General features: G+C 39.2%; 1 protein-coding gene across 1 annotated transcript in view; it reads left to right on the top strand.

Moving 5' to 3' along the window:
* Positions 1 to 753: 753 nt before the first annotated feature.
* CSTPP1 (centriolar satellite-associated tubulin polyglutamylase complex regulator 1) overlaps positions 754 to 20,815 on the top strand; it is a gene marked incomplete at both ends in the record, with an annotated part of 155,478 nt that continues 135,416 nt past the window's right edge. Inside the window, 2 exon segments of the mRNA XM_084245469.1 lie at positions 754 to 771; positions 773 to 875. Of these exon segments, the coding sequence (XP_084101595.1) occupies positions 754 to 771; positions 773 to 875 (121 nt within the window).

Here is a 20,815-nt window from a genome sequence, read left to right as displayed (position 1 = left end):
GATCTCTAACCTGTTGTTGGGAGTGGAGTGGCACAAAAAAAGAGAAATATTTGGATATCTGAGAACTTGAAACCCAGTGAATGCTCTCCCCTTAAAGAAGAAATGAGCAGTTAGGCATGTGAGTTGGGGGGGGGGGGGGAATCCAGTAGGGGTTGTCTATTGTGCAGCATCCCCTCAGCAAGTGAAGTGTCTAGAAAAAAAAAAAAAAAGACACTGGAAAGGGTTCCAAATAGTAACGGATAAGAGTAGAAGTGGGGACTAAAGGTAAAGAGGAATTTGAGAAGAAATAGCAATGAACTCAGAGAATATGAGCATCTTCTGTTGTCCAGCCTTGTCAGAGACAGAAAAGAGACATCACTCATCTCAAAGAGCAGTCAAGATATACCTACATGAAAACACTGTGTCGTAACTTAAGATAGTAAATAATAGGGATTAAAATAGGTAATGGATACGAAATGTTTATGGGAATTTAGGGGTGACAGCTGGATAAAGTATTATCTATGAAATTCAGGAATTGCGGTATGGAGAGCTCGCAATAATTCTTCGACACCAGGAAATAGGATAGATTCAAAAGAACCCTCCATCTCAAATTTCTCTAGGACCAAATCCTCGAGAAGGAAAGGCCAAAGAAAACTTCCACCTCTGCGAAGTGCCTGCTCCCGGAACTGGTGTGGCCAGCTTGGCGTTGCGAGACGGAGACTGTTTGCGGGACACCCCCTCGCCTCCTACCTCTCCTCCCGCTGCGTGGGTGCCATGGCAACGGAGTGTGCCCGCGACCTGGGTTCCGGAAGCAGAAGAGCTACAGCTTGGAAGCGACCCCGGTCAAAGGATGCTGAGTCCGGAGCGTCTAGCCCTCCCGGACTACGAGTATCTGGGTAGGAGCGTCCTTCAGCTTGGGGGACGGGAAGAAGTGCAGACGAATTAGGCCGGGTTCTGGGGAGGAAGCGGGAATGAGGTCTGAGTGGAACGGGTCGGCGTGGGCCAGGGAGGGACGGGGGCGTTCCAGGGCCTGCGTGTGCAAGGCCGAGCGAGGAGGAAATGAGCATCAGGGGAGCAAGGAGAGCTGAAGAGTGCAGTGTGCGTTATGTTCAAAGTGGAGTAGTTTGCAATTGAGAATTTGGAGCCCTTTGGGGTGTTGATATGCTGGTAGCTGAGTAACCTTGAAATCTGAAGTACCAAACCAATCATTCCGTGAATAATCGTTTTACCGTTACAGCAGCAATTAACATTTTCCAGCGTTACTTTTACCTCAGGCTCAATGCTAAGCATTTACATGCATTCATTATGGAATCTTCACAATAGCCCTGGGAGAAGATCCTCTGTGTGTGTGTGTGTGTGTGTGTGTGTTTTCCTTTCTATTTTGTACATTGAGAAACTGAGGCAGAAGAGGTAACTTGTGTAAGTCCGGCCACACAGATGAAAAATGGAGAGGCTAGAATCGGAATCTGATTCGCCAGCTCCAGAGCTGTTTGGACCACTAAGACTGTCACTGTAGTACTCAGTGGAGCACCTTCAGTGAATAAGGCTTTTACTGGATGAATAAAGGATACACACACATATATATTCTCACACATTAAAAATATTAGGCGGTTTTTAGAGACGCCAAGTTTCTGGAAAATTGAGCAGAGAGAACCCAATAAGAAAGAACCCAAATACCAGCTCTTCCCCCTACTCAGCAGTTTCCCCTATTATTAAAATCTGGCATTTGTGTGGTATGTTTGTTACAGTTGATGAACCGATATTGATACATTATTATTAACTAAAGTCTATAGTTTACATTAGGGTTCACTCTTTGTGTTGTACAGTTTTATGGGTTTTGGCAAATGCTTAATTATAGTATCATGCAGAATTATTTTACTGCCCTAAAAGTTCTGTTCATCCTTTCCCCTGCCCCCAAACCCTTAGCAACCACTGCTTATTTTACTGTTTATAAAGTTTTACTTTTCCAGAATGTCATCTATTTGGAGTCATTTAGTATGTAATGTTTTCATAGTAATTACTTTCACTAAGTGATATGTATTTAATGCCCTTCCAGATCTTTTTCTGGCTTGCTAGCTCATTTCTTTTTATTGCTGAATAATAGTCAAATGTATGGATGTACTATACACATTTTTAAGTAAAAAGTAATTCTATGAATTAACATTATGAATTCTATGAAGTAACATTATGCATTGAGAATATGGAAACTTGATTCAAAAATATTATGAATTGATAATATGGAAACTTGATTCAAAAATATAAAGAAGTTTATAGCAAGAAGGCTCCTATCCCTCTTCAGCCTCACTCGTTTCTTGTGGGTCCTTGCCAAGTTTGTTTTATGTATGTACCTAAGAAAGAATACAGTGTACATTTTTTCATCTACTATATTAGTAATTTTTGTATCTGTAGAGAATTTCCACATTTTTTATAGCTACATGTAGTTAAATTATTTACTTAGCCATTTCACAAGTTTTTAGGCTTTTGCTATTAATAAAAATACCCTACTGAAGAACCCGCAAGGATAAATTCCATAAAATGGAATTGATGAAGAGAGAGAGATAGATCAGGTGACTGTGACTATATCCATTAATCAGATAAAAGGGGATAATTATTTCACAGATAATTTTGTATTCAATGAGTAACAATATCAGTGTCTAGCAATGCCTAGACTTTTGCTAAGGATTTATATGTATATATATATATATATATTATATTATTTACCTAGTACTCAAAGAATCTATGAAATATTTGAAAAACCTAGTTCATTGTTCAGTTCCTTGGGTGTTTGCTGCTTGAATTATGTTATCTGAAGGCTTAGCATATTTGGCATACCGGTGCTTTGGTGAGTAGAAGTTGGCGGTTCCTCCATAAGTGACTTTTCCAAGGAGACTAATTCCATGGCAGTGTTGATGAATGCACAAACAGAATCAAAGCCTGAGGTTGCTGAAAATGCTTGAACCCTGAACAAATGTTCTTTCATGCTCTGTTGTGTACAGCTGTTCCTTGACTCATGATGGAGTTATGTAGCATTAAACCCATCTTAAGTTGAAAATATAGGTAGAAAATGCAGCTAATACACCCAACCTACTGAACATTATCTTAGCCTCGCATACCTCAAACATGTTCAGAACACCTACATTAGCCTACAGTTGGGCAGTTGTCTTGAGTTTCATTTCAAGGGTAGTTGCCTTCTTCTCACCAGAAGTAGAAGACACAGATGGCATTTTATACACATTAAGGGGTGCAAAAGCACAGATCGCAATACTGAAAAAATGCCGGCAACACAGTATACCGTAGAGTGTTGGTTGTTTACCTTTTGATGGTATGGCTGACTAGGAGCTGTGACTGGTTGCCACTGTCCAGCATCACAAGGGAATATTGTAGTAATATCATTAGCCCAGGAAAATGTCAAAATTCAAGGTATGTTTCCACTGAATGTGAATGGCTTTCACATCGTCCTAAAGTCAAAGAACCTTACATAGTTGGAGACCCTCTGTATTTAAGTGCCTTACCTCCCTGTCCTAATCACCATCTTGGACATCATACAACCTTAAGCAGGGTCATTCCACACATTTGCTTCCTGATGGTTCATCAGACCGTACAACTCTGCTGAAATGCACATGTCTTTAGCTGAGAATATTTCCTGCCCATTACAATTCAGTCTCTGTTAGGGGTATGTTGTTTTGAAACATTCACCCTCACTTTAATGACTGTTTGAAACTGTTCCCTGTGGAGATTATTTTAATATAGTATTTCTTCCAAACTTAAATTTTAAAATATCTATAGGAGGTTTTTTCTTTCCTTTTTTAACTTACAAATTATAAAGTTACTTGCATGTATAGGTCCAGCAAAAAAAATACAGAGTAGAGAGAATAAAATTGAAGAGACAGAAACGTTCTAGGCATTGAGTGAAACAGAAATGCCAAATCTAAGTGCCCATTGATGAGCGTACCTGGAGACCTCTTTTTAGTATTATGGTATAAATTTCAAGGATACCTATTCAATGGATGTTTATAGATTTCCTTTTCTACCTGCTAGCCAAGACTTACACTTGTCTTTTTGACTACTAGTGAAGAAAACAATCTCATATTATGTTGGGTAAACTGATCCTTTCCCCATTGACTTTGTGGACTAGGAACTTATAATCATGGCCTGTTATGGCTTAAGATCTTAAGATCATCATTACAGAATCAGCTCACGGATGTTCATGCCTGCAGTCATCAGAACGTACTGATAGAAATTGTGTTAATGCTCTGGCCTGAACAGAGATGAAATAAGTACAGAACCCTTTGTGTCAGACCCATGAAAGGTTTCCAGCTTGTGAAAGCTGCTTATTGGGAGCCTCTGCCAGAGGCTGAGGTGTGTCTATGTGTTTGGTTGGGTGTGGGGAGCTCTCTAGAGCCGAAGGGCAGCCTGTTCTGGTCCCAGGTTTGCAAAACACCACCTACGTGCTGACCTGGGTATAAGCGTGAGGGTGTGAGGTTTATTTTTTACCCCACCTAATTTGGTGAGGTGCTTGCTTTCACTCAGGCTCCAAGTTGCCTCTTTTGTTTCCATGGAAACTGCTTATTTCTCACTTAAAACTGGTAGTGAATTGTCATAATAGATAACTCTGGGAAGTCAGAGGTGATCTTTTTCCTCGGAAGTCTATACTTTTAAAGGACTCAACGATAAATTGAGTGGTTTTTCTATAAACTATGTTGTTTGAGCACTTCATATATGCTTACTCTTATGCCTTAGTCTTCATAACCATTATATGAAGGAGGTATTTATTACTAGTCCCATTTACTAGTGACGGATATCATGTCCTCATCATATGAGGCAACTCAATTAGAAAGGCTAATTGAGTTGTAAAAGGTCTCAGAGGTGATGGATGATGCATAGCAAAGCAGGGATTCCGTAGCTTTTTCCCCCCTCCATTAAGAAAATAAAAACAAATAAACCAACTATTGCCTGTAATAAAGAGGCAGTGATTCTTGCTTCCTTGTTAAGGATGGAGCTCTTAAGCAGTTCATTAGTTACTAATAAATTTCCGGAGGCTTGGAATTGTATTTTATTTATCACTGTGTGCCTGCCTTTCACAATGTAGACACTTAATATTTATATATAATTTACATATATGTTAAATTGACTATAAATAATCTGACTTTAGGAGTCCCCATTGTAAGCCTCTAACAATGGCAACAAAGACTCATTAACCACTTACTATGTGCCTGACAACAAGTTAAGTGCTTCACATATATTAATAATTATAAGATTTTCAATTGTTATCTCCATTTCACAGAGGAGGAAATGGCAGCACAAAAGTATTAACTTACCGGTTAGTGTATCGTGGAACCAGAAGTCTAATCCAGCAGTCTGATTCCAGAGTCCACTGGTAAACTCAATGCCGTAAATATTTTGACCAACTCCAAAAAAGAGGGTCCAACTACTGCATAGACCTGTGGATGGATCCTGGAGTAGGCTCAGGTGACTCTAAGGACATAATTTAACATTTCTGCCAGGAGGGGGCATCCTAGGAATCAGTATGGATCAGGGAATAGTAAAATTCCACTTCCGCCTTGCCACTGGACTCATCTCTTAGAGGCAGGCGATGAGGAAGATACCTTTAAAAATAAAACTTTTAGGAGAGTTTTATGGATAATAACATATGTACTTTGGGTAGCTGTGTGACCTTGAAGAAGTTACTTAACCTCTCTGTGCCTTAGTTTACTTTTCCGCAAAATGTGGTTAATAATAGGAATTACCTCATACATGTAAACTTTTAGGGCAATGCTTGGTTGCTACATTGTGTCTACATTGAACATCTGGGCAGGTGTTGAATAAATATTAACTACTATTATAATATTGCCATATTTTCATAAATATATGTAATACATCTGTGGCAGTGATGAAAATGTGCCTTTCAGCTCTCCCACTGATGGTGTGGATTGGTAATTGACTCCCAGCCTCTTCTCTGAATCCAACACCTCTTCATTCTGAGGTCACACTTCACACAGGCTGTTCCTAGCCAATAACTGGGTGGGACGGATTATTTCTGGGAGATTATTGCTCCTGTGATGGCAGCTGGGGCTTGAGGAATCCCATGGTGCTGTCCTCTAATACTCTCACCTTTTGTCTCTTCTTTACAACATTCAACCTGCTTTGTATGTCAGCTGTCCCAGGCTCCTCAGCTCCCTCCTTGCTTTCCCCCATGGGCGGTTCCCCATAGATCTCCTTCATGTCTGATCCTGTTTTGGTGTGTGTTTCTCAGAGTACCTGGACTAAGACAACATCCGACAGTCACTGATACAGTCCCTTCCAGCCATAAGGTTAATACGATTTCATCAAGCATTGGCAAAGGTTCTGACATACAACTCTTTCTGTGTGGAAGATTCTTAAGTCACTAATCTTATTTTTCATACATTTATTGATATCATATTACATGATATTTATTTGTCCTACTGCCAGAAACAACTTTTTGTTTTGTTTTGTTTTGAATGAATCCTGATAAGCAACTTATTTTTCCAAACCCAATTCCTTGCTAGGAAACATTATTAACAATAATCAGAAATACTTTTAGGACTGCAAAGTCCTTGGGTTGTTGCAGAAAGGAAATAAAATATTATAGCTGTTACACTGACTTACTAGGTTTTATAATACATAATGCTGATCACTTTAAAATAGTAATGAACATGTTCACAAAATCATCTCTTTCCTTTTTTTTTCTTTCCCCTTTTCTCTTTCCTTTTCTTCCTGTCTTTCCTTCCTTCTTCCTTTTCTTTCTTCCTTCACATCTCCTTTATATAGGGCAAGTCATGAATACAGAGTGTCCTCTCCACAGGAAACTTATGCTGTAGATGGGAGATGGGAACTATTCATATGACCATAACACAAAGTGACAGTGTCATACGTGCTGTCATGGGGAGGTGGACTCCACATGTGCAGCACATGGCATTTCTGGTCAGCAGCTTCTCAGTCCTGGCAGGGCAGCAGTTCCCATGGTGGCCCAGTTCTGGGATATGTCTTTGGGAATTAATCCACTTACCTTCCCAAGGATTCTGTAAGCTATATAATAATGTAATAAATATTTTTTTGTTGGGAAAAAGAAAAGAGCATGTGAATTCTAACACATGTTCTCAACCCTTACCCACCCCACCCCTTTTCTCCAAGGTAAGTAGATTGCAGGTCATTTCAGAGTTATTTTAGGGTTTAGAGTTCTGTCAATTTCTTACCTCCCTTATCATTTATATGTTTAAATAATCTTAAAGTCTTTCCTCCAAATCAGTACAAAAGGTGGGGATCACTTTTATTTGCACAAATGCAGTGTTGTTAAATGAGTAATTTTAGGAAGCTGAGTAGGTAATTGAAGCTTTAAAAAGTAGCATAGTATATCAGAAAAGTAGTATAGTATATCAGAAGAGTTGCATGGTCCATTCACTTCCATCTCTAGTTCATCATCCTGTTTATATCCTTCATAGCCCTTACTACAGTTATCTGGTTTATCTATTTGTATACTTGTTTACAGAGTCTTACTAGAATGGAAGCCAGAAAGGCAAGTTTATTCTCTGTTTCTTCCTGGCATAGTGCTTAAGTGCCCCATTGTTAAACGACTGGTCCCCCCACCCTTTGAGTAGCAGAATAAATTGTAAAATTTAAAGGAAGAAAGGAATTCAATTCAACAAATAGTTACTGAATTCCTACCATGTGAGACACTTGGCTTCCTCCTCGCTTCCTTTCATGGATGAAAAAAAGGATGACTGTATAAAATCTACAGTCAATCCCTTCTGGTTTTAAACTGATTATACGTAAGGCATAGCTTCTATGTTTTGGTTACACAACAGTAAAGTGTAATCCATTTTTTTTAATGGTTTTGTAAGAAGAAAGGAAACTTCATACAGGTTTGGGGCATCTCTGTGAGATACCATCCTTCGGTTGGGCAAAGTAATATGCTTTGATTAAGACTGGAATTACCCTTGTAAACTAATCCCTGTGTCCTCTGGGTTGGGATCACCCTTGTACTACTTCCCTAGGGGCCTTAGGAAATAGCTCAATCTATGATTGGAATTTCAAGTCAAAACACATTTATCTGAGCAGAATTTTAATGATTTATCAAAGAGAGGAGGGATTTTCCCAAACACATCTGAACTTACCAAATTACTGATCCCATTAGCTTTGTTTTCTCCTAAGCACCTTTCTTTAAACAAAGCAATTACTACTGAAATCATCAAATGTATTTTTCATAAAAGCTTGTGACTAAGTTTTTGTTTGATTAGCAGAAACCCAGTAAAAGTAAATATTGTGGGAGAAGGCACTTTTTGAGCCCTTTCTTTTTCTTCATTGAGTTAGCTTTTTAAAAGTGCTGTTCTTTATTGAGAGTTAGAGCCTTTTTCCAGCTGTCCTATTGTGCAGCTCAAGGTCTTGTTAATACTATTATCTGGCCCTGAGATTACAGGTAATTGTGATAAAACACAAGCTTCAGTTTCTGTAATCTCAGACAGAAATCTGCTCCTGCTCCAGGCCTTCATATCAGGTGTTTGTTAAACTCAGTCTTTTCTCACCTGGGATAGCCTCAATAGCCTCCAGTAAACAGGGGTGTCTGGTAGGGATAGGGCTACATTAAGACCCACTGCCTTTTCTTTTCCTTTTTTGAAAAAAATCATGTGGCAGAACTTCTCCTGTGTCTAGCTTGCATACAACGTGTGCTAAATGGGAAAATTATATATTTTAAAATAGGCATGTTTGAAACAATAGCACTTTTGAATGTGAAATGTACCAAAGGCCACATGTCTTTGGCTTTGCTTGTCAAATGGAGAGGCTGCCAGAACCACTTGGCTCCATGGTTCTCATGCCCCATAGTCCAGCAAATTGACACGTAAGTAGGCGACACACAAAGAGGCTCAGCCCATGAGAAAGTGAGTTTGGGCACTGGGGCTGGCTTCCTTTCTCTCTCTGTGGAGTTCTTCCCAGCTTTACTTCTTCTGTCCCATCTTAGTTTTCAGAAAGGAGAGATTAAACGTGTCTGGTGTTTCGGCATGTTAACAGCACAGGCAACATGAGCTAGCACTCAGACCACTGTTCTGCCCGTCATATGGAAGGAATCGCCTTTCAGAAGAGATTATAACTGTGTATGTAGCCTCACAAATGCACATTCTGCCTGGAGGAAAGTGCACAGAAGGGGAGGCCTTATGCTGCCACTCGGGTCTCTTTGTGGAGGGCTGCCTAAGAGCCCTTCCAAGCACAGTCAACCCTTTTGGGCTTAATGAGTCATCTTTTTGTGTGATGCCTACTTCAAAAAAAAAGGGGGGTGGGTAGAAAAACACTCTTCCCCTTGTGAGTTGCTTTTATTGGCCCTGCAGCTTTGTCTAAGAGTTTTGTACATTCCTGATGACATCATTTACAATGCTAGCGCACAGACAGTAAACAAAAAATAATTTAGCTTTCAGGCACCTAGACGAAACTTAAATAGTCCAATTTAGAGAAGTGGTAACAAGCTTGATAAACTGTGAGCCCATGAGCTGAAACAACAAGCATGACCCCAGTTCTTTTTGGAATGTGATGCGTTGAAAGATGGCTATGGGGAAAACTGGATGCATGAACTATGCAACTCAGACTTGAGTCCATGTTCTGGTGTTAATCCCCAGCAGTGTGTCCTAGAGAGCAGGCTACCTGTGAGGAAGTCATTAAGGTCCTGGAGGCAGCGCCTCTCATCTGTAAGAAAGGAAAAGGAAAGGTTGCCACCTACCTCACAGGAATGTTAGAAGATGGAGAAGATAAACATTTGGAGTTCTTTATAAGGAAGCTGTTTTGTAAATAGAAAATACTATTGTTATTCTCCAAATTTCCCCAACAAATGGAGTTGATAAAAGCTACCCCCCAGGTGGTTGAGAGGATGAATTAATTAATGTGTCAGATATCTTAATCTATTTAAAGAGACCTAAAATTGATCATCTTTCTTGACAGTTTATAAGCCAATCCTGAGGTTTAGACATAATTAACATATAAAGTCTTAGGTGTGCCGTCAATCTTTTGCTTCGCCTTTAACAGTTGACATGATAGGGAATGGTGAACATATTGATACAAAAAAAAAAATAGGACTTTAAAAGAATGACTGACCCTGCCTTTTTTCTCTTCAAGGTTATGCCTACAAATAGCCTGTGGAGTCTTGCTAATCTTTGTTTCTGTGTCTGGATATAGGGACTATTTTGACCTTTGCTCTTCCAGTAAATATTTATTTTTTTATCACATATTTCTAAAGGAACAAGGGAGTTATAAAGACAAGAAGTGGTTGGTTCTCAGCCTGCAAATAGTAGTGACCTCGTCTCTGAGGAGGCACAGGTGATCTGATCTGGCTCTTCCTGCCAGGTTGGGCTCCAGTTGTTCTAGATTTGGGAGCCTCAGACTCAAGTCAGCAAGCACCACTCTGCACCCTTACTCTTCTAGTTCTTCAGTAGTGTGCCCCTTGACCTGCATACCAACTCCTTATACCTCCTTTTCCAGCATAGTATTGGGTCTCCAGTCTCTGATGTGGGTGCATGCCCTTGAGTCAACAGCAGGGCGGGCTTCATCCAGCCACTGCCCCACCCTCTGTGGGCTGTGCTGCCCTGCTATCACAGTAAACTCAGCGATTATTTTTCCTATCCCTTTCCATCACCTCTTCGCTCCCTATTTATTTGACAGTTGTTAGTTTATCTTTTAGGGGTTGTTGACTTTGTTCCCTTTAATTTAGTTGTCTTCACTCTACCATCTTGCCAGACTCTATCATATTTGTCTTAAGTAACCTGTGAGAAGTATGATCCTTTTTGATGAATATGAACATTACAAACAATAAGGTAAAATTAAAACATTTAGGAAAATACTACATGGGAAAATTTGGGAATTAAGAAGTATGCATCTGGGGCCTACATGGTGGCGCAAGGGGTTAAGCACCACACTATGAATCGATCCACAGCCTCTGCAGCACGAGTTCAGTCCCTGGCCCGCCAGGGAGCAACCCACATGGCTCAGCAGACCTCTCCTGTCTCGCCCGCTGCTCCCCTCAGCAGTGTATTTCAGTCAGTCTGCCTGTTCTGTTCCCCATTCTGTCTCTGGTGGATCCTCTCACCCTCCTACCCCCACATCTCTGGCCTGTACCCCAGCTCTTGTATGCATAAATAAATAAATCTTTTTTTCTTTTTAAGTATGCATCTATTGCAAACTGTAAACCTCAGTTTTTTCTCTTTCTTTGTGTAGGAAAAACCTAGTTCTTCCCTGCTATGTGTTTCTTCCCTGTGTGTCTCCTTCACCTTCATAGGGAACACTTTTGATAATTTGTGGTTGCTACATGTGTGGTGGTTTTCCTCTCTGTGGCACCAGTTGGTTTGAGGTGTTCTCTGGAGATAGCTTCAGACCCCACAGGCTCAAAGCAAGGTCCATGAAACCTCCTCCACCCACTTCAGATGCTAGTTGCAATCTGTGAAACCAGTTAACTTATAGCTCCTCTTTCTTTTTTAAAAGATTTTATTTATTTTTATGTAGAATAACTGGGGTGTAGGACAGAGGTGCGGGAGTGGGGGGGAATAGTGGTGAGAGGATTCACCAGAGACAGAGAAGGTAGCAGAACAGGCAGATTTACTTAAATGCACTGCTAAGCGGAGCAGCTGGTGAGACCAGAGAGGTCTGCCATGTGGTTCAGCCCCATGGTCAGGGATGGAACTGAGGCCTCAGCAGTGATAGTGCTGAGAATTAACCCCTAGGCACCAGGGTGGCCTAGCTGTTTCTTATGATCGCCTCCTCAGCCTCAGGTAATTTACTAGAGCAGTCCACAGAACTCAGGGAAACACTTATAATTACCACTTTACTAAAGGGTTGATTAAAGATACAGATAAACAGCCAGATGAAGAGATACACAGATGCATGTCTGGGAGGGTCCTGAGTATAGGAGTTTCTGCCCCTGTGAAGCTGGGTGCGTTACCCTCTTGGTGTGGATATGTCGCCAACTTAGAAAGTCTCCAAACACCATACTGTAGAGATTTTTATGGGGCCTTCATTATGTGGGCATCATCAATCATTAACTTCAGTTTTGCCCTTCTTTCTCAAAAGAGTAGGGAATGGGGCTGAAAAGTCCAAGCTTCTGATCATGGGTTCTTTGTTTTGTTCTTTGTGAGTATCCTCCATTTAGGAGCCACCCAGGAGTCCACCCAAAGTCACCTCATTAGGCCAAAAGACATTCCTGTCAACCACGAAATTACAAGGGTTTCAGAAGCCTTATTTCAGGAACCACAGTCAGAGACCAAATATTAGAATAAAAGATGCTCCTAGAGCTGTTGTCAGTTAGGAATTTGCCAGAATTTTAGGAGCTCTGTGTCAGGAACTAGGGACAGAGACAAATGTGTGTGTGTGTGTGTGTGTGTGTATTTCTTAGTATAAATCACAGTATCTCACAAACATCAATACGTGATACAAAGCAGTTTTTGGTAAATAGTAGAAATTGTATGCCCTCTATTCTCAAACTACAATGCCATAAAATTACAGACAATGTAAGTATAATTAAAAGTACCTAGCCTCAAGGATATTTAAAAATTTACAAGAATAATAAATTATGTTTTAAATGCCATAACATATAAAATTTATAGGTATTTACCAAAGCAATAATTAGAGGAAAAGTTATTGCTGTTAATATCTAAATTAATAAAAAATAAAAAGATATTAAGAAGATAATACTTGGAGAATTAAGAAAGTAGCAAATCAAAGAAAATAGAATTAAATAATAATAAAAATATAAATAAGTTTACTGATGATATTTTGGTTTGTTTTTAGAGCTTGAATTGACTTTATTAAATGATCATGAATTGGGCAGAATTCTATCTAGATACTGCCTGAAGATTTTTTGAACTTTTAGAAACAATTGATAAATTACAGAGTGTGTTAATAATGCAGGAAAAACTGTAATCAACCTTCCTTCCTTCCATCTGTCAGCTTTATTGACAATTTGTATATAATAAAATCAACAATTTTAAGGGTATAATTTAATAAGATTTGATAAATGTATATAATCATGTAATCATGACCACAATCATGATATAAAATACTTTTATCACCTGGAAAAGTTTCCTTGTGTTCTACTATGGACTAAATGTTTATGTTTTCCCAAATTCATATGTCGAAGCCCCATGAGATAGTATTTGGAGGTGGACCTTTAGGAGGTTATTAGGTTGTGTGGGTGAGAGAGAGAGATTGATTGATTGATTTAGGACACAGCAAAAAAACAACCATATGCAAACCTTGAAAAGCACCTTCACCAGACAGCAAATCTACCAGGATATTGAATTTGCACTTGCCAACCGCTAGAACTGTGAGAAATAAATGTTTGCTATTTAAGCCTCCCAATCTAAGATACTTATTATAACAACTCAAATGATGACAGAAAGGGGGTAGGGTTCTGCTCTAACGAATACCTGAAAAGTAGAAACAGCTTTGGAACTGGTTACTGGCTAGAGGTGGGAGAATTTTGAGGTGCATGTTAGAAAAAGCTGATACTGCTGTGAATAGACTATTAAAGGCAATTCTGGTGAGAACTCAGAAAAGTGGAGTCCTGTGAGAAAGACCCCATCTTCTTAGAGAATATGTAATTTTTTTTTTTTTTTAAGATTTATTTATACAAAGCGCTGGTACAGTCAGAAGTGAGGGAGGGTGAGAGAATCCACCAGAGCCAGAGCGGGGAAAAGAACAGACAGAAGGGGGCCTCCCCGGTGGCGCAGCGGTTGAGCGCTGGGTTGCGAAGCTGCCCGCAGCCTCTGTGGTGCCGGTTCGATCCCTGGCTGCTCCCCGGCCACCGCAGTGTACTTCGATCCCTCTGTCTGCTCTGCTCCCCGCTCTGGCTCTGGTGAATTCTCTCACCCTCCCGCGCTTCTGACTGTACCCAGTGCATGTATAAACAAACAAACAAATATATAAATAAAATATGCCTCTATAAAAAAAAAATAAAAGAACAGACAGAAGGACCAAAATACACTGCTGAGGGGAGCAGTGGTGGCAGGAGAGGTCTGCACGCCTTCTGGGATCCTCACCCGCCTTCTGGGATCCTCACCCGAGGCCGGATGGAACCAGCGCTGCAGAAGCTGCGGGCAGCCTCGCAGCCCAGGGCCCAACTGCTGCGCCACCAGGGAGGCCCAAGAATACGTAATCTTTTTTTCAAAAGATTTATTTATTTATTTATGCTTACAAGAACCAGAGTGTAAGCCAGAGGTGCTGATGGGGGGGGGGGGTTGGGGGGGGATGAGACAGAGTGTCACCAGGGACAGAATGGGGAGCAAAACAGTTGGATCTACTGAAATACACCACTAAGGGGAGCAGAGGGCAAGACTGGGAGAAGTCTGCTGCCTCATATGTGTTTCAGCTCCCTGGCTGGGGATCAAACTCAGGCCAACAGGTAGCACTTAACCCCTAGGCCGCCAGGGAGGCCCCATAAATAATCTTAAACAGAATGTTAGTAGAAATATGGATGGCAAACAACGTTTTGATGAAGGCTTAGATGGAAATGAGGAACATGTTACTAGAAACTGGAGAAAAGGCAATCCTTGTTATAAAGTGGCAAAAACTTGGCTGAATTGTGTTTATGTTCTATTGTTCTGTGGAAGTAATGATGAAATTGGATATTTAGCTGAGGAGATTTGTAAGCAGTGTTGAAGCAGTGGCTTGATTCCACCTGAATGCTTACAGTAAAACGTGAGAACATACAGACAGAGTTAAGCGAAAAAAGCACCGTAGCTTAAAGATATGGAAATTTCTTAGCCGAACTCCTGAGCTGGAAACCAGTCTCCTGCCCTTGGACCGAAGCTTATTCCACTGCTGGTTCTGGTTCTCAAGTCTTCAGACTTGGACTGAAACTGCAGCAAGAGCTTCCCTGGGTCTTCCCTGGGGCTTCCCAGTCTCCACAATCCTGTGAGCTGATTCCTCATAATAAAACAGTCTCAGTTTCCCTCTCTCCCCTGCTCTTTCCCTCCTTCTTCCCTTTCTCCCTCCATCTCCTCCAGCAGAATCTGTCCCCCAATTCTTTAAACAAGAGAGAAATTATGGTATATTCCACAATGAAATATTAAACTGCAATGAGAATTAATGAACAACCACTCATAGCCATACAGATGAACCTGACAAACATAATGTTGAATGAAAGAAGCCTGCATACTGTGTGACTCATATATGTCTCAACAACAGAGAAAACTCATCTATGTATTTGCCCTTGGTGATGGTAGGGAAGGACAGGGGTGCTTACAGCTGAAAGAGGAGTTTTCTAGGGTGCTCATTCTGAGTGCAAATTCACACTTCTCTAGAAAATATTATCTACTTAAATACAAAGTTAAAAAATATGTTGTAGTGAATTTTTAAAATAAGCAAGTAGAGTAGAATAGAGGTTGCAGAAATAGGGCACATATTCATTTAATATGTGGCAAACTAAGTGTAAAAAAATGTGGCAGATTCATTAGTCATGATGACTGGAAGGAATATGGAAGAAATAAAGTTAGATTTATACCTCCTACCATATGCTGCAGTGAATTTTAGTTGAATTGAAATGTTAAAATACTATTATACTTGTAATGTGTATTATATAATACATATAATAAATATATATTCACATATATCATAATACTTATTCTCCTGTTAGGAGAAAATATATATGCCTCTTAGGTAATTTTATGACATGAAACAATAGTAAATATTTGAGGGCAGATGGATGTGTAAATAGAATTTATTTTTTAAATTTCTGTAGGACAAATAGAGATAAATGATGATGAATATGATAAATAAAAGTTAATATAGAATATATAAAGAAAATAGATAGTACAAATTTATATCATAATACTAAGTCCCTTCAGGACAGGTGGTCAAAGAAATGATGGAAGAGTTTGTTCATGTACAATATCCTTTGTAGAAATGAAAAATTAGAGTCAAGTGACATGCCTGTCAATAAGGTTAATTATGGTATATTTGTAATAGATATTATGATAATACAGCCATTGGAAAGACTGCATTAGATTCATTAATGTGGAAAGATATACATGAAATAATATAAGAGAAAAAATAAGTTACAGAATATGTACAGTGTCTAATAATAAGAATTTAATGAACATTTGCAGATATATTTATAATCACACATAAAAAAGGGTTCTAGAAAGATATAGAACAACCTGAAAAGTTGAATTAAGAGCATGCTTGCATAAAAGGAAACCTCATTTTTTACTTTATACCCTTCTGTATTGTTCTATTATATGCTTGTGTTGCTTTTATAATTGAATTTTAAAGACATGTAAGAAAAAAGATCACCTAATAAATATTCAGGTTCATCAAAAATTAAAGCTTTCCAAATTAAGACACCTTGAGTTAAGTAAAGCAAAGCGCTGTACTCTGGAATGCCTGCGAAGAAACTGATCTCCTTTTCTTGAAGGTGGGACTTAGTTTCTGGAAAGCAATCTGGCAATACATAACAGAAGCTATAAAAAATTAGCATATATTTTGATCCTAAACCCAACTTTCGGAACTATATCCTAAGAAAGTAATTTAAAGAGAAAATAAATTGTATAAAATATGTTTGTAGCAAACACAACAAAGCAAAACCAGACAATTATAAATCAGAGACATCCTGCAGGGGAGGAGGAGGGAGAGGGATGAGAGGAAGGGTGAGAGGAGCACAGGGGACTGAGGTGATGGTGCACGGGTGCCTTGAGGAAGGAAACTCTATGGGGACTACACCTGAGGGGGTGGGGGGGAAGCAAATACTGTTTAAAAATGAACAATGGGGCCTCCCCGGTGGCGCAGCGGTTGAGCGCTGGGTTGCAAAGCTGCCCGCAGCCTCTGCAGCGCTGGTTCGAATCCCAGCTGTTCCCCGGCCACCGGAGGAGGGTCCCACATGGCGCGCAGACCTCTCCTGCCGCCCGCTGCTCCCCTCAGCAGTGTACTTCGGTCCTTCTGCCTGCTCTGCTCCCTGCTCTGGCTCTGGTGAATTCTCTCACCCTCCCACGCTTCTGACTGTACCCAGTGCTTGTATAAATAAATAAATAAATAAATAAATAAATAAATCTTTTAAAAAAATGAACAATGATGTAAAAAATTAAAAAATTAATTAATAAAAAATTTTTTTAAATGTTTGTACCCACATTATTTTTTATTTATTATTTTTTAAAATAATAAATTTTATTTTTATATTCCCCATACAATTGCAACCCCCCCATTCTGACCCCAATCCCTCCCCTCCCGCCCCCTACTCCCCCAAAAGTGTCTCTGGTTCATAGTTTTTTGTTGATTTTGATTTTCACTTTCTTATAGTTATTCATTTTCCTGGTCCCTTATTTAAGTTTTCTAGATTCCTGCTATGAGTGAGACCATCTGGTATTTTTCTTTTTCTTTCTGGCTTATTTCGCTGAGCATGATCCCTTCCAGCGCCATCCATGTTGCTGCAAATTGCATGTGTTTATCTTTTTTGAATGCTGAGTAATATTCCATGGTGTATATGTACCACATCTTCTTGATCCAGTCATCTATTTTTGGGCATTTGGGCTGTTTCCAAAGCTTAGCTATTGTAAACAGTGCTGCTATAAACATAGGGGTGCAGGTGCTCTTTGGAATTGATGTTTCTGTGTCCTTTGGGTAAATACCTAGGAGTGGAATTGCTGGATCATATGGAAGCTCTATGTTTACTAGGTCCAGAAATCTCCACACAGCTCTCCATAGTGGTTGGATCAGTTTGCACTCCCACCAACAGTGCAGAAGAGTCCCACATTATTTTTTAATAGAAGACTAGAAATAATATAGAACAAATGTAGGTATATTCATATAGTGGAGCATTATATTACTAAATAACTCCCAGGAAGGCTTTATCTATATTTGTGAAAAGCATGTAGGATTGAAAATTTTTTAAGAAATAGAACTCCAATATAAACCTATGTATCTATTGATGACAATGAGAAGGAACAATAGAGATAGGTAAATTTTTGCTATTTTAAATTAAAGGAATTCTGTATATAACTAGTATTTTAGTTATTTTTGAGAATTCAAATCTATTTATCCCTGTTGTTACTCCTCCAGTTGTTTGTCTTCCTTTCTGAGGTTCCAAAATTCCTTCTTTAAAAAAATTTTCAAAAAACGAAAACACCATCTATTACACCCCTCTACCCTTACTTTCATCCTCTCCCATCCTCTTGCTCTCTGGTAACCTCAGTTCTGTTGTTAAAGTACACTGGATTATTTTTATTTTGTTTTGTTCATCTGCTTTGTTTTCTTATGTTGCGTATTTAGGTGAAATCATCCAATATTTGTCATCCTAACTTATTTTGCTTTGCATAATCCCCTCAAGTTCCTTTTATTAGCAAAATTTCTTCTTCTTTGATAGCTTAAATAGTATTCATTGTGTATTTAAGCCACATTTTCTTTATCTAGTCATCTATGGGTGGGCATTTGATAGGTTGTTTCCATATCTTAGTATTGTAAATAATGCTGCAGTAAACACTGTGGTGCACATAACTCTTCAATTTAATGATTTCATATCTTTGGATAGACTCCCAGAAGTGGGATTACTGGTTCTTAGAGTGATGCTATTTTTAGTTTCTTGAGTAAGCTCCATACTATTTTCCAAAATGGTTGCACCAATTTACATTACCACCAACAATGTATGAAGGTTCTTTTTTCTCTACACCCAGCCAACACTTGTTGTTACTAGTCTTTTTGATGTAAGCCGTTCTCACAAGTATGAGATTATATCTCATTGCGGTTTTGATTTGCATTTTCCTAATAATCATTGATGATGAGCTTTTTTTCATATGCCTGTTGGCCATCTATAAGTGTCTATTCAGATCTTCTGCCCACTTTTTAATTGGGATGGCTTTTTGTTGTTGAGTTGTTGCAGTTCTTTATATAGCTTGAATATTAATCCCTTATCAGACATATGATGTGCAAAGATCTTTTCCCATTCAGTAGGTTGTCTTTTTGTTCTGCTGATATTTTCTTTCATTATGCAGAAACTTTTTAATTTGATGTAGTCCCAATTGTTTATTTTTCCTTACATTTCCCTTGCCATTGGGATTGGATCCCCAAAGACATCTCTGCCACTGATATCATTGAACATATGACCTGTATTTTCTTCTATGTGTTTTATGGTTTGTGGTCTTACACCCAGGGTTTTTACTCATTTTGAATTTATTTTTGTGTTTGTAGTTAAAGAGTGGCTTTTTTTTTTTTTTTTTTGCATGTGACTATCTAATTTTCCCAATACCACTTGTTGAGTAGGTTGTCCTTTATTCATTGTATGGTCATAGTTCCTTTGTAATAGATAATGTTGATACATGTGTGGGTTTATTTCCACGCTCTTGGTTCTATTTCATTGATCTGTCTGTTTTTATTCTAATACTATACTGTTTTAATTACTCTTATTATGTAGTTTTAAGTAAGGCAACATGTTGCCTACATTTTTCTCCTTTTTCCTCAAGATGGCTTTAGTTTTTGTGGGCATTTTATGGTTCCATATAAACTAAGTATTTTTGGTTCTATTTCCTTTTTACATTTTTAAATAGTTTATTATTCATTTTCTTTTTCTTAAAAGATTTTATTTATTTTTGTGTAGAACTGGGGTTTTTTTGTGTAGAAGTGTGGGTGGCGGGGGGGAGGTGAGCAGATTCACCAGAGACAGAGTGGGGAGCAGAACAGGTGACTTTGCTGAAATACACTGCTAAGGGGAGCAACAGGTGAGACAGGAGAGGTCTGCTGCTCCATATGTGGGTTAGCTCCCTGGCTGGGGATCAGACTCAGGCCATAGCAGTGGACCATTGTGGTGACAGTGCTGAGACTTAACCCCTAGACCACCAGGGAGGCCCAGTTTCCTTAAAAATATTATTGGGGGCCTCCCCAGTGGCGCAGCGGTTGAGCGCTGGATTGCGAAGCTGCCCGCAGCCTCTGCGGTGCCGGTTCGATCCCCGGCTGCTCCCCGGCCACCGGAGGAGGGTCCCGCATGGCGCTCAGACCTCTCCTGCAGCGCCCACTGCTCCCCTCAGCAGTGTACTTCGGTCCTTCTGCCTGCTCTGCTCCCTGCTCTGGCTCTGGCAAATTCTCTCACCCTCCCGTGCTTCTGACTGTACCCAGTGCTTGTATAAATAAACAAATAAACAAACAAATAAATAAATCTTTAAAAAAATATTATTGGAATTTTGGTAGAGATTGCATTGAATCTGTAGATGGCATTTGGTAATATGATCATATTAATTTTCTCTATCCATGAACATAGAATATCTTTCTATCCCTTTGTGACTTCTATATATTTTTAGTATTACCTTAGAGTTTTAAGTAATATTTTAAAATGTGATTGTAATACAGACCTTCTAATTTTTAAAAAGTATTAATCTGGATGATGACCTAATAAGGTTGCGCTGAGATCCATGCTTTTGTAATCTCAAATAAATGTAAATTAAAATTTCTTTGGTCTTTTCATTATCCTTTTGGGACCATTCAGTTTTTTCTTAGTGTATCATTTTCTTTAAACTAGATCCATTAATGAGACTTACTACTAGGTTACTTTGTTTTGGAAAGACAAGTTCTAAATTCAGAGAAATAGAAGAGAATGCAGTAATTTCATTCTCCATTATCATTAAACATTACAGAAACAAAATGCTCACTTATACTTAATCAGATTTCCAAATAGTTATGGGGAAAAGTATCCTTCTTCCCTATGATCTAATAAGAAAATTAAGCTTGGGGAGTGTACTAAATACCATGCATAATACCCCAAGGAGTCATCTGTCCAACAAGGATTAAAAATGATGTCTCATACATTTAACAAGACTCTCGTGTTTAGACTGTTGAGACTGGGTGCCTCTCTATGGGATGACAATGTAGG

Source organism: Talpa europaea (genome assembly GCF_964194135.1).
Source record: "Talpa europaea genome assembly, chromosome: 1".
Lineage (NCBI taxonomy): Eukaryota > Metazoa > Chordata > Mammalia > Eulipotyphla > Talpidae > Talpa > Talpa europaea.
Note: the sequence above shows the minus strand (reverse complement) of the source record. Positions and strands in the feature narration are given on the sequence as shown.